The sequence below is a fragment of the Phaethon aethereus genome, assembly GCF_964289735.1.
Source record: "Phaethon aethereus genome assembly, chromosome: 3".
Taxonomy (NCBI): domain Eukaryota; kingdom Metazoa; phylum Chordata; class Aves; order Phaethontiformes; family Phaethontidae; genus Phaethon; species Phaethon aethereus.
In genome coordinates this window covers 78,506,849-78,521,490 of record NC_138576.1, presented here as the reverse complement: position 1 = coordinate 78,521,490, position 14,642 = coordinate 78,506,849, and the positions used below count along the sequence as shown (strand labels likewise).

The 14,642-nt window shown below is 36.7% G+C and overlaps 1 protein-coding gene across 1 annotated transcript in view; it reads right to left on the bottom strand.

The window, feature by feature from the left end:
* Positions 1 to 451: 451 nt before the first annotated feature.
* QKI (QKI, KH domain containing RNA binding) overlaps positions 452 to 14,642 on the bottom strand; it is a gene marked incomplete at both ends in the record, with an annotated part of 154,399 nt that continues 140,208 nt past the window's right edge. Inside the window, 3 exons of the mRNA XM_081997930.1 lie at positions 452 to 477; positions 2,642 to 2,938; positions 5,216 to 5,303. Of these exons, the coding sequence (XP_081854056.1) occupies positions 452 to 477; positions 2,642 to 2,938; positions 5,216 to 5,303 (411 nt within the window). The remainder of the gene's footprint in view (positions 478 to 2,641; positions 2,939 to 5,215; positions 5,304 to 14,642) is intronic.

Here is a 14,642-nt window from a genome sequence, read left to right as displayed (position 1 = left end):
TTACTAGTCACATATTCACTGAAGTGCCTTTCTTGCAGCAGGACTACTTTAAATAATGCCATCTTTTAATACTGACAATTATTTGCTAACCTTAAGATCACTTCCAGTTCTACCACAAAAAAAGTTTTAAAGCAATTCTTCAAGCCTACAGATTGTGATTTTAAACTTTAAGTCAATAAGTATGAACTGCAATGAATTAGGTGATTAGTAAAGCAAACACTATATAGAACACTTAGCAGTCAGTATACTACTATACACTCATAAATTACAGCTACTCTGTAATAATAGGAGCTAATCCAAATTAATAGCACTATTTTATTTTAAATCTATGTGCAAAAAAGTGCAAGTAAGTCACTGACTGCTAGGCCAAGCTTTTTTCAAGGCTGCTGAAACTAAGCATTTGTTAAAATTCAGATCTGATGAAGGATCAGTTAAGACCGTTCTTGAATTCTTAGCCTTTCGTTGGGAAAGCCATACCTGAAGATAAAAGGAAGGGAATTAAAAGTTAGTCACCAACTAAAATTTGATCCCAACACCGATATCCCCAAAAATACTAATAGGGATGCATTTCTCTGCAATTTTAAACAGAATTTTTCAAAGACATCTTAAAGGTCCATCACAAAATCGGACAAAAAAATACAGCACACTATTAATGAGAAGGAGCAGATTATGAAATAAAACTCAGTGAAAAACTAATTTTATTCAATTAACTCTATACAGTTGCTCTGATAATAGAGCAGATGTATTCAGAGTTATTGATTCTATGCTACCTAAGTGGGGGTGTGGTCTCCCCCCCTTTTCCTTTAAGTAAGGTTTCACCAAATAATGTTTTGCACAATACACCTGTGCTCTCACAGCTAAGCCCAAAAGTACGCAATGGTTTCTGATGCCATTTCAGGAATAATTTTCTCCTCCTCCCTCTTTATAGAAAATCCTGCAAGAAATCAGTCCTCTGCATTGTATTAAATTATTACTGAGGAATGATGCACTTCTTGACTTGCTATTAACTGAATTCAGGAGAGTGCATTGCCACTAACCAGCAACTGATAGCTACTGCGATGATGCCTGTTAACTGTGACTTTACCCCAGGACATATCACAAGTGGACTCACAGATTAGGGGTGGGGAAGCTGGGGACAACATTTACATGTTTGTGGGAAATTAATAAATTACGACATTATCATAGGATGACTGAATTTTGGCTATGGGGAATGGACAACAACCATAAGCTGCTCATAGACAGACCTACTGCATATTTTTGTCCTATGGAAATTTTTATTACTGATTCACTAATCCTGAAACACAGAAATCTGAAATATATCCTATACAGTAAATATGAAAATGTAACGTGGGAACACACACACACAGAGAGATAACTCAACAAGTATTTGTCACATAAGTGAAACACTAATTTTTTGCAAAACTTTCAACAAAATGTTGACTTTGAACCTTATTGTCTAGTGTTCATTAGAGATGTTTAGAATTTGTGTAAATCAGTAACTGCCACTGAACAAACTAAGATCAAAGTCCTATAAAATCAACATTATGCAGCACCAAGGTCATATGCAATTCAGAACAAGCAGAAGAGAAAAGATTATTTAGATTCTGTAGAGGGTAAGGAAAGAAGAAACTATTGGAACTGCTTGTTCCATATTGATCAGTTAACTGAATTGTCAAGGCTACTTTATCATTCTTGCCTTCACACAGCAAGTAAATGGTCTGAAATATTAGGAATGATGGACGTTTCAATCCAATGTATATAAAAGAAACCATCAGTAAAGCTGCTAATTGCATCATAGAATCACAGCATCATAGAATAGTTTGGGTTGGAAGGGACCTTTAAGGGTCATCTAGTTCCAATCCCCCTGTAGTGAGCACGGACAGCTTCAACTAGAGCAGGTTGCTCAGAGCCCCAACTAACCTGACCTGGAATGTTTCCAGGGATGGGGCATCTACCACCTCTCTGGGCAACCTGTGCCAGGGCTTCACCACCCTCATTGCAAAGAATTTCTTCCTCATATCTAGTCTAAATCATCAGATTTAGAGGTCAGAACTTAGTTTGCTTTGTATTCATTTATTGAAATTATTTTCTGCTTACGAAATGATTTACAACTTTCTGAAGCTGAGGAAAGATGTATCAGTTGTGTACTAAATAAAGAAGCAAAAACCCCAACAAACTGAAAAAAGACCCTTCCACTCTCTTCAGTTTTGCTGCTAAAAAGGTATAGCAAAATAGGAAGTTGTCTCTTCCAAAGCTTACTGGAAATCAATTTATGCTGAAGAGAGCACAAACAAATCTGTTATTTATGGGAGCCCAAATGACATATAATAGATGTCAACTTCTATTTGTGGTTGGGGTTTTTTTTCCTCCCCTTGCCTATGTATCCTCCATCTAGTGTCATACAGACCTTAAGATTTTATTTTTAGTAATCTTATTAATATACTAAACACACGTATTTAATAACAATGTTAAAATGTTTAAGAGTTACACCATTTGAGCGGTTTTCTTAGGCAGTTTTGATATACCGGAGACAAGATTGTTGCTTCAAATTTTCTTCTTTAAGCCCCATGACCTCTACCTTGCAAATATCACAAAAGTGTAAGCGATATGGTCTCCAGTCATCCGCGTAGAAATATCTTACCTAATACACCACTAGGTTCAATAGGATACTCAAGGATTGATGTAGCTGGTGCCAGCGTGTAGGGGTATTCATATGGTGTGTAAATTAAACCAGCTTCGGGTCCAGGTGGAACTATTGCAGCGGTGGGATGAGGAGTTCCGTTTGGCATGACAGCGGTTTGTATTTGTCTGATCAAAGGCATTATGGTAGGGCCAGCTGGCGTAGGAGTACGCAGGGCAGCTGGTGGGAGAACAGGCGCAGGCCCAGTAATAATCCTTGGAGCCTGGGCTGTTGCTGCAAGAGAAAAGGCAAGGGCTGCTACAGTAAGCAAAGAAATTCAGAGGAAAGTATGGAGATAGCAGTACAAAACGTGGAAAGAATGGGAAAAAAGGGGAAAAGTAGGAAAGAAGAAAAATAAAAGGAAATCATTAGTACATGCGCTGATCACACAGTGCCAAAGCACACCATTCAAATGCAAACAGCTTTCCATTTTCCAGTGTGATTAAGTATGAACATGCAAAATAAAAAAGCCATTGTAAAACAGTGAGGTAGATTTCTCAAACAGGTTACACAGCACAAAAGCTCCATTTAGACCACTTTTCTTCATTTATGCTATCAAGGCTGCATGAGACTCAGATGCATGCAGGAGATACAAGGAAAATACTGTCATAATCAAATACAGAGTACAAAATTTAGTGCAACTATAGAGTCCACAGATACTCAGTTATGCAGAGCTGCCGTGTGAGCCTACGGTTTCTATACATCTTAAAACTGTATTTATACATATACACAGTTCTAGTTTCCAGGATAAGTAAAGTTAAAGATAACCTAGAAACACAATGCATCTCCTCTCCTACTCTAGTATGAAGAAAATAGACTCAAAAGTGATTTCTGTATCAAATTCCCCAAAACAAAGTACTTTCTTTCTATTAGAAGTTCACTATGGCCTTGCATAGGTTAAAGAAAATAGGTGTGATTTTGTTTGTTTTAAAACAGTACTAGCACATTCTATTAAGTGTTATTTGAAGCCTGTTGGCACACAAGCTGAACAACTTAAACACTAACACATCAGCAGGTAACAGTCAATCTTAAAGGGTTATAATTTATAGACTTCTATGCACTGCTGTTGATCTACATTGATTTAATTAACTTACAGGCAGGTGGTCTGAAAAGAGAAATGTGGGTGAAGTTTTTGAGATTTGACACTGTTGTGGTTTTTTAGTTATTTTTATTTTTTAAGCAGAAGTGCTCAGGCTTAATGTAAAATTAAAAAAACCTCAAACATTTTCACTTCCTTTCTTAAACAGAAATAAACCAGTTGTCTTCTACACCTTCAGGTTTTCAGTAAAGTCAAAACACAAACAGTGAAATTGTCTTCTTATAAAAAAGTGAGTATTAGTGTGGAAATCTCTATTAAAAAAAAAAATTCCATCTTCTCACTTACATTGATACAATAGACCAATGGGAAGAGATCAGGCAAAGAAATTGCTCAAACTAGTACAAAGGTTTCTATGCAACAGTTTGCATCAATTTAAGCTAATCTGAAAGCTATTTTACTTATAAATTTGCAAGAGACTAAAAGATATTTAAAACTGATCTAGCTTTCAATATTACAGAGCTCATTAGGGCTGATTGACCACTACAATTGTAGTGGTAAAAGCCCTTGCTTATGTCTCCTTTCAAATCAGAGTAATTACAGTGGTGTAAGCACTCTCAAATTGACCTAACTACATTCCAACCTTTAAACATATTCAACACTGAAATGACTGTGTGGAGAAACAAATTTGCAAATATCAGGAGGCCCTTAGTGAAAAGACTGATTTAACTTTGCTTACATTTGACATCTTTATCACAGCTACAGCAAAAATTTACTTTGGAACAGTATCAGCAACTACATTTTCAGGAGGAGAAATTAAATTTTCAACTAGAGAAAATAATTTGTATCACACATAATAGGTATATTGTCTCATTAGTAGGTGCATGTAATTAATTTCCAAGTGTAAACCTGTGCATACATGCGTTTGCAAAAGCATTCTCACATGAATGTAATGGAAGAAATCGTAAAAATGGCTCATTACATCACTGATCCCTGTGAACTCATCTGTGAAATCAGTTGATGAATTGTTGGAAAAACGTAACACTGGGGGGACACATGCAAGCAGGATGAAAGGAAGGAATACAATACAGAAAAATGTATTCACAGTATCCTGAACATTTGTAACAGTTTCAAATTAAATCTCTAAAAATAAAATTGAAAAGGAGTCTATTATTCTCTATACATATTATGGAAAAATGATTGCAAAATAGAAAAATATGGCTTAAGGGTTGAATTTTTTTAAACTACATATTTGTAAAGATTTCAACCCAGACATACTGTTTAAAAAAAAGGGGGGACATGAAACAACAAAACACGAAACTGAGGTAACTTATCTCCAGAAGATCTTTTGCACCAGCTACCTACTGTTCTGTTGTTTTTTTTACTGCCTTCCATTCTCCAACACAGTTGCTACTGTACATTTGCCAAAAAGTACCTTTAGGAATCAAAACCTGCAAACATTACTATGGCATTGACCCTGGAGCTTATGACATGCTTACGTGATTTGATGTTGGCATCTCTGTAGGTGCCATTCAGAATTGCAAGCTCCATCAGCTGCATCTTTTTAAGGCTGTCTTCTCCTTCTGCCTGCATGTGAAAAGAAGGGAAGAAAGTCAGGCTTATTAATTCACTAATGCACAGGATCTAAGGGGCCTAGAATAAAATACCTTCAAGTTTTAACTAAGCAAAATACCTGCTTACCATTAGTCACAAAAACAGTAAGCTTTGTCAACTTTTCCTTAAAATTAAGTACAAATTGCCTGTTGTCTATCATTAAGTGGTGTTGATAAATATCTTAAAAGTTTTGAAAAAGCTCATAGCATAAATTATAAAAATTGGGTTAAGTGTAAGCTGTGTTTGATAGAAATTGTTTAAGGAAATTTTTTCTCAAGTTTTAGTAAACATTTTCATGTACTCCTAAAGGGATCTTTTAAAAAACTGTATTATTGGACTAGAGGAAGAATAGACACCACAAATTTTAAGCAACTTCAATTTATTGCAACTTGCTATCACTGTCACAGCTGATACTGTCTACTTGGGAGGGGCCAAATCAAAAATAAACAACAAACTTTGAGTAGCTTTCAAGATGGGACATCAACAACTGCTCTAAGGCAGAATCCATAATTCTCGCACATGTAGATATGTTCTGATTATGACGACTGTTTACACAGTACACATTATTCTTGGTTTTACTTCAATATAAATTACTTCCCTGAAGTACTACTCCATTGGTATCCTGCAGCTTGCGTAAATATTATGCAGTATTCAGTAAAAAAGCTCACTGTTTGTTACTAACAAAAATATTTGTTAGTCCAATCTTAAAGACCAGACATTTTCTCATCTGTCTTTCCAGAGATACTGCCATTTGTTTAGTGTACATCCTTTAAACCAGAAAACAAGATTATGATATAGGAAACCCAAGAGAGATGGCCAGTATCTACTTTAATGTGAAGTTACCACGTCGCTTCTTGTACCGAACGTCACTGCTGAAATTCTCAGTCAGATAGAGAAGAGGACAGTTCCAGTCATCTGCATTGCAATCTTCCTTTGCTAAACAGGATTTCTTATATTTTCACTTCTCTTGTCTATGCACACACTGTTTTCCAGATATTTGGAACAGCATTTTACAAATTAATGGGAACCTGAATAATAACATAGTGTGCCATTCCCTCTGAAAATCTTGAAGTCTGATTTCAGACAGAAGTGTCCACTTGTTTTAAACTGCAACTCTTACAGATGGTTTGAACTAGGACTTCCAAGAGCATGACTGATTAAAAAAAACCCCAGAATTAAAAGCCACAAAGAAGAGTAATCACCACCAATAACTAAAAAAATTCTATTAAATAACTTTGTGTCCATTACAGCACTGCACTGGTGAAACATCGTCTCAAACTAGTTAATAAGATTATCTACACGCAGTGTTCCAAATGTATAGGGAAGTATTTTTTCAAGCTAGTTTGCAGCAAAATGTTGTTATACATACTTTACTCCCAAACTATGGAGAAGTATTTCACTAAATTAAAAGACAAAAAAAGTTTTAAAATCTTATCTAAGCAAATATAGTACTTAGTATGAGGTATGCTCAAGGACCATCATCCCCTTGCAATGAAAACTTAAACATCTGATTTTTATCAACAACTTAAAATCAACATGGTACAATGAGTCGACACTAAAATACTTTCAAATGTCAGAAATTAAAGTCCTAACTGTAATACTGAGGACTAAAAGATTACACACAGTAACAATTTATAATGTTGTTAAACATTCAGAATATACTGAAAGTTAGACATTTTCTTTATATATTAAATACTGTGTGACAGACCAAGCCAACACTAATATTGAAAAAGTAAATACTCATTCAATTACCATTTTAACTACCAATTAATTGTACAGTTAAGTATTGTACTATCCAGAAACCTCAGACTCCATAGTCATTAAAATGAGGCACTCTGGAATACAAAATGTACTGATTACAGAATGCTTAATACAACATACTCAGAATAGACTTACAATTTACATGCAAAAGAAATGTTTATTTTGTAGAAACTGTTATTCCATTGCATCTTTGCTGGTAAATTACCTAGACAATGATGATGCAACAAAAACAATTCCAAAACTATCTGCCTATCCAGAGCTCACATTCTTTTCATTCTGGGTATACCTTAGCTAATTTCCTTTAGCAATAAAGATATTTAACACCTTGATTTTCTGCCCCCCCATCCCCAGTTATACTTTGTTATTGGCTTTTTGCTTGGATTCCTTTATTAAGTTATTTATTTAATTGAAAATGTGTAACAAAAAAAACCTCCTCACAACGTCAGCTGCAGTTCCCATATAGTTCCATTAATGTTACTAAAATTGCTCACTTCCTCCAAATAAGAGTTCAGGTGATTGATCTGACACCATTAATGAGTCTCAGTAAATGCTGAATCTTACATTCCGCTTGCTAGGATAATTTTAGTAACTCTAATCCCAGATTTTGTACCACTGGGAACATTTCCCGAATGTAACTATTTATAGGATAATAATTTTAAGACAGAAAACATTTTTTCCCTTCTGACATCCCCAAAAGAAGGAGTTATAACAACTAAAAAAGCAATAAAAGACAAAGTAAGCATTCTTACTTTGGATCTTCAACGTTTTCCTATAGGCCACTATGCTTCCTATGAGGAAATGTGTTGCAATTATCTAGGTTTTACAAAGTATGTTTACAAAATAATAATGGACTTCAGCATACAAAGCAGACCAAGTCCTTAAATTTTATTTTTGAGATTTGCTTCTCTGGACTACTGTTCAGCAGCTGATCAACTTTTGTGCTTTTAAACAGACTCCAAAACACAGTTTAAAACTTTTCCTTAAAGATGGTATCAATGACAATTCACGGACTTGTATTACTACACATTAACACTGCTTTCAACTTCTGGTATTTTGTTTTTCAAAGCATTTACTAGATAGAGAGAAAAAAACCCAACCCAGCCAACCAACCAAAGAATACCCCCAAAATAACACATTAAAAACATCTTTAATGCTGACCACAAGGGCATCATTCCGACTCCTCCCAGAAGATGGCACTGTTTATTACACAATACTATCTCCTCAAGACATGGGTGCTTAGCACTGTGTGCACCACCCTACCTACCAGTGCTGCTCAAAATCCTGCTACCCCCTCACACCCTAAACTTGCAAGTCACTTGCCACCTCTCCTCAAGGTGTAAGTTACAGAAGTGGTCAGGACGCTTTCAGATATGCTGTCACGTCCTTCATTCCCTGGTATCAAGCTCTCCGCTTGAACATCATTCACCAATAGCCAAACCCTCAGATTTCCAAGAGCTGGGATGGAGCAATGGGCGCATGTTTCTGCCTGCCCTACCCTCTCTCTTCGGTGCTGACAGATGATCAAACGAGGCACACCGATGCAATCTATCCTAGCTCCAGGCATTTCTGCAGGCACTTGCTGTTAAAGCAAGGAGAGGTTGCATCAGGGATACCAAGGCAATCTCTAAAGGGACAGCACATTACCTGTACAACAGCTACAACAAAGCTCAGTCATTTGTACCAAGAGGAAGCTACTTTGAGCAAACATCAATAAGGTCACTTACAGCCAGATTTGCATTACTAAATTGAAGCTGAAGTGATTGACTCAAATCTCTCATCCTCTTAAATCTCCATTGCTTTTCTCCTATTTCTCATGTACAATATAACATGCAGATTAAAAACTTAAATGGTATCTTGAAAAATAACTCTTTAAATGTAAGCGCTTGTAACTGCTTACTGAATACAAATACTGAAGAGATGCAAGCAGTAAAGCCTAACAAAGCCAACTGCGCACAGACAACGGAGATTACCGTTTTGTGAACACATGGCCAGTACTCCTCACAGCAGCTCTCAACTCTATGTGGGCTAGCAATAGAAAGCCTGAAGGAGACCAAATGCCAGTAACCACTATCATGTAAAGTAACCTGTTTTCTAACCTTTATCAGATTAGGATTAATGGTCACAAGGTTCAAAAGTGCCAGTAACAACTACAAGTGCCACCTACATGAAGACTCTGGGAAAACACTTCCCAAGATAAAACAATTTCAAATGAAATAGACAGCACAGACCATACCGATGCCCACTTAAAACCACAATTCTGTCTCCTACATTGGGAAATACTGTCTGTTTCAGAAAAACCCAAGGAGCACAGTTATGTAATAAACTGCTATTAGTAAGAGCTCCCTATTTTGTGACATGAAACAAGCTCAGATAAAGCACTTAATTTCCTTTTAATTTTTTAATCAATTCTTTTCATTACCGATGTCCAAGCTATACTTCAACCTCAGATACCCCAAGGTCCTCAGAGAATTCTTTTGTTTAACTAATGCTTCTGAAATTATTAGTCAGCACTTACATGCCCCATTCTCATACGCATACAGTGTATCCTTTAGAGTATCATACAGTTTAACTTCTTATTTATACACAAAACATATACACACTAGATAGTATCAAGATGGAAGACAGGCATACACACTCCAAATGGAAGTGCATTCACTGTGCTATGTCAATGAAAGACTTCAGAAGGTGTCAACAGTCTTCAGAGGTGACAGACAGACCATTAGATTCTGTGTACGGTCAACTGAGAAGCCTGTAATAAATTACAGTAGAGAAGGCAAAGAAAAATACTATCTTGAAAGAAAAGAAGGATCAAGTAGCAATGTTTACTACAGAGCAGAGATCCGTGAGCTAGCATCCCATGGAGCCAGTCAGTGCCCACACTGCCCTGCCATACTGGTGCTGGACCCAAACTGATCCACATGGAAGGTGACTGAAGCTGAATTAATTCACAAGCCAAACAATCCACTCGCTCATATGATAGCAGGGATACCCTATGCTGACAGAGCTCCTTGAGCCTCGCAGTCTTACCCAGCTAAGTCTCAGAATGTACTCTGCGTCTCATTATTACCAATGCTGGCAGAGAAGGCTTTCAGCATTTCTATACAAACACATACGCTTTCCCCACATAATGCTCATTTTCCTTTTAAATTAACTACTTTGGAAAATGTAACAAATATACTTTTTCCCTACATTCATAACAACATAGATATGCTTATTTAGGTGATGTTAGTGATTTGCATTGACAGTCTAGCTTCCAGAAGTCATGCATTTTGGATGACATTTTAGCAATCCTGTCACGCATCCCTGCACTTCAGATGGATTCTCCTGAACTGAACTGAGCCCAACCCTAGGAAAGGCTGCAGACAATTTTATCTTACACCAAATGCAGACAAGTCTGGCTTTGGTTAAGGGAGCAGTCCATTATCAGCTGTTTCAGAGCTATCCTTTCAGGATCAGAGGAGTGAAGTGGGAAGAGGAAATGATAATGAAGCAAAATGATGCATCTGTGAATACAGAGGCCAAAAATTAGTCTTCATCTTCCCCAGCCAACTGCAGCAAGCCTGTCCCACCAGGCTCATGGAAAGAATGACCAGGCAGCCCCAGCCACTCAAGAGCACCAAAGAGCAGCACCTACCTTCCAAGCACCTCAGCAAATTCTCCCGCATACTACCTTCCTGCCTGCCTCACACCAGCCTTGGTTAAACAGCAATATTCAAGAGCAGCTTGGCATCTTTCCTACCACTCAGAGAGACATCTTCCAGCTACCACATTTTGTCCAAGACCATATGCTTTTCTCCACATTTACTTCAGGTAGAGAGTTCTGCCAACAACACATTATATTCTTAAGTACACAGGTAAGGCATTAAATAATTTACACACTCTCCAAACAGAAGGGCAGAAAATTCGGCAGTTATGGAAGCACACTATGCTGATGAACAGAAAAGATACTTCAAACCCTTCCTCAAATAGAAAAGTCATTTACAATTGCCACATGTGATAAACATAACTCTTCTACCACTGTATCTCTGGAAATACACACATTAAATCCAAAGACTTTCATTAATCTTTAACCTGCACATCTGGATAGTATAAGCCATCTCTAATTTATTTATTTAATACGAATTTTGGAAAAACACAATAGCACCACTGAAATATTTTACTGTTACCGATCTTATCCTTCTTACCCAGGAGGTGCTGCTGCCCCCCAGGGGTCTGTCACCCTGCCTTCCTACAGTCCCCAGCTGCTGTACAGCCGCACAGCTGCGGCTTGGAGGCTAGTGCTCTGACACTCGCTGGACTCTCTGGGCTCTGGAATGCTTTTATCTCCCTGACAAAGAAAAATGTTCCACTGTAATTCACTTGTAGATCAGTAAGTATTCCTAACATACCATGCGCCAATCAAACAGCCTTTACACGTGAATGTCTCCACTGGGACAAAACCCTTCCATTCACAATTTATAAACAAAAAAAACCTCACAAACAATATACTACAAATTCCTCGACATACATGTATTAAAACAAAAAACAGACCTCAGACATCAATATATTGTAAAATATATTATAAAAGATCATAGGCTAAACCACATTGGAATCCTTGAAGCTAAGTGTATACACGCCTAAAATCTATTCTATTTCTGGAAGGTCTTTTTTTTAATATCTAATTTGTTAAAAGACTGAAGTATCTATGGCAATGAAATCCTAGGCAAGATGACAGGTAACCAGATGTAAAACACAAATAAAAGAGCTTTGTAAAAGAACCTGAAAGTAAGTACCTAAACTATTAATCAATTCCCTACTGCAAGACATCAGATTTCACTTTTCTAAAGGCTTTTACTTCTGGTAAACTACTCTGTTACTCAGTGTTAAGGAAAAACATCTTGTCATTCCTTCCCCTCAAAAAATTTGACAAAGACTTCCAAGTTTCCCATGCCAGAATGTAAATATTGATAGAAGTCGTTGGTAAACTTATGTAACTTAGACATTCTCAATGAATTCTCCATACTTCTGACGGTGATGGAGCAGAAAGCCTACAACATAGCTTTGTTCATGATGTGAAGAATTTGCCAAAAAGGCCTTTTCTGGCATAATTGGCAGCTATTCTTATATCAGAGGAAACTTTTCCAAATGCTTTTGAGACAAAGTAAAAAAAAAATCACTACTTTAAGACCAGCCATATTTCTGAGAGCCCTGTATGCCATCAACAATACTGTGGCATTGAATAGGTGGCAAGCTATAGCTCAGTTATTTCTCTATTTCCTTCTCACCACTGACGCACACTGCTATGTCTATGAGGACAGGCAAAAATAAATTAGCATCATTATTTCTTCTGGGCAATGCAGTCTGCTTATCTTCTTCACAGCAAGCTCTCAGTTCAAATGATATGCAAAAGAAGAGTGTGCTGTTTCACTTGACAAATTCATTGGTCATAATGTTAAAGATACACTAGGGGGAAAAGGCAGCGTATCTTTTTACACTTCCCATCACCTTATCTGACGTATCCCTGTTTAATCATGATACTTGGCTTACCAGTAATATTTTCGAGAGTCCTTATGCCCTCCCTCCCCCACTTTCCATTTCTGCAAGAAGAAAATACAGATAAGGTATGGAAAATCAGCATGAAGTACATTCTGTAAGCCAGACTGAAATATGGCACCAGAGGAAATTATGGGTTTGCTTCATCATACACCCTCTGGGTACTAGCTATTAATATAGGTATTGTCCTAACCTTTCTTTAGGACAGATGCAATGGGCTTGTATTTAAATCACGGGGTTTGGGGCTTTCAAGGAAATAAGGTCCCTTGAGTCAGTTATACAAGAGAGTCAGCAATACTTAATTCCAGAATTTGCTTTTTGTTTAGCTTTTTTTTCCCCCCTAAATTATCATTTCTCTTTCCCTTGCACCTCAACCTTTTAATGGTGTTAAAAAAATTGGTGACAAGAATCTCTATACACCATACAGAATAGCTTCAGCAATTTATAGAGCTCCAGAACAGGAATGCATCTTTCATGACATGTATATACACAGAACCCCCCAAAATCATAGAAGAAAAAATCATTTATACAGTACCTTCTGAAATGTTTTCAAAAAGACAAAATTATACTGAAATACATTAAGATTTATTTGTTAGCATAGACATTTGCTGACATTTGTATTAAGATTCAAATGAAATAGCTATCAATAGCTTCTTTAATTCTGAAAGAAGGAGCTAAACCATAAGCGCATTGAATGAGATACTACCAGGAAAGTCCAGAGGTTGCATCAGGGATACCAAGGCAATCTCTAAAGGGACAGCACATTACCTGTACAATAGCTACAACAAAGCTCAGTCATTTGTACCAAGAGGAAGCTACTTTGAGCAAACATCAATAAGGTCACTTACAGCCAGATTTGCATTACTAAGTTGAAGCTCAAGTGATTGACTCAAACCTCTCATCCTCTTAAATCTCCAGTGCTTTCCTCCTATTTCTCATGTATAACAACATGCAGATTAAAAAAAACCTTAAATGGTATCTTGAAACATAATCCTTTAAATCTAAGCACTTGCTGCCACCTATTCAATGCCACAGTATTGTTGGTGGCATACAAGGCTCTAAGAAATATGGCTGGTCTTAAAATAGTGATTTATTTTACTTTCAAAAGTATTTGGAAAAGTTTCCTCTGACAAACGAATAGCTGTCAAATTATGGGGGAACGTAGTATTTTTTTTGCAAAGTCTGGAGACTCCAGTGCCAGCTAGTTTTGTTTCCAGCTATGCTAATGTTTTAATACATAGACAAAGTCTTTCGTTCTCAAAATGGTACTGAAATATGACCCCATGTTTTCATATGGAAAACATGTCCATTATATTTCTAATATTTTCGCATCCAGGAATTAAAAAAAGTAAGAAAAATGACATTTCATATAAAATTTAGTAACCTAGAAAGAACATGTCATGTCTCTCTCTTCAGAGCAACAAAAGACAACTAAATGCTGGTGACAAGGAGTAAAAAGACCATTGTGAATTAGTACCCATCTTTCAGGTGTATCTCCTCTTACATGTTTCATTTAAACACAGGACTCAGGGCTGCAGACTACCACATGGGAATTCAAGCTGCAGTAGTAACTTTAAAGACATTTTTATCTTCAGCTTGAGATGTCTTGGAAAGGTAATACTGATTAATTAAAATAAACTCATGTATTACAATACAGAGTAAAAACATTAATGTGTAGACCTATTCAATTATAAAATGTTAATATTCAGGGAGCAATGGTCTTCCAATAGCTTCTTAAGACTGTCACACTTACTGCTGCAGTCACATTTTTCAACAAGAATCATGCCAGCTCAATGGGATTAAAAGAATTGTTTCTGCATTTCACCTGTATTCCCTTTTGTAAAGAATTTGCATGAATTGTTTTATTTTCAATATAACAAAAAGTGCAACAGCACAGTTTTGTTGACATTGTCTTTTTTCTACACCCCCAAGCCCCAAGGTGGAGTCACCTAATGCCTGTTTAATTTAGAACTCTGTATAGAGCTACCATCTAAAGAAATAATATTTTTTTAATGTAAG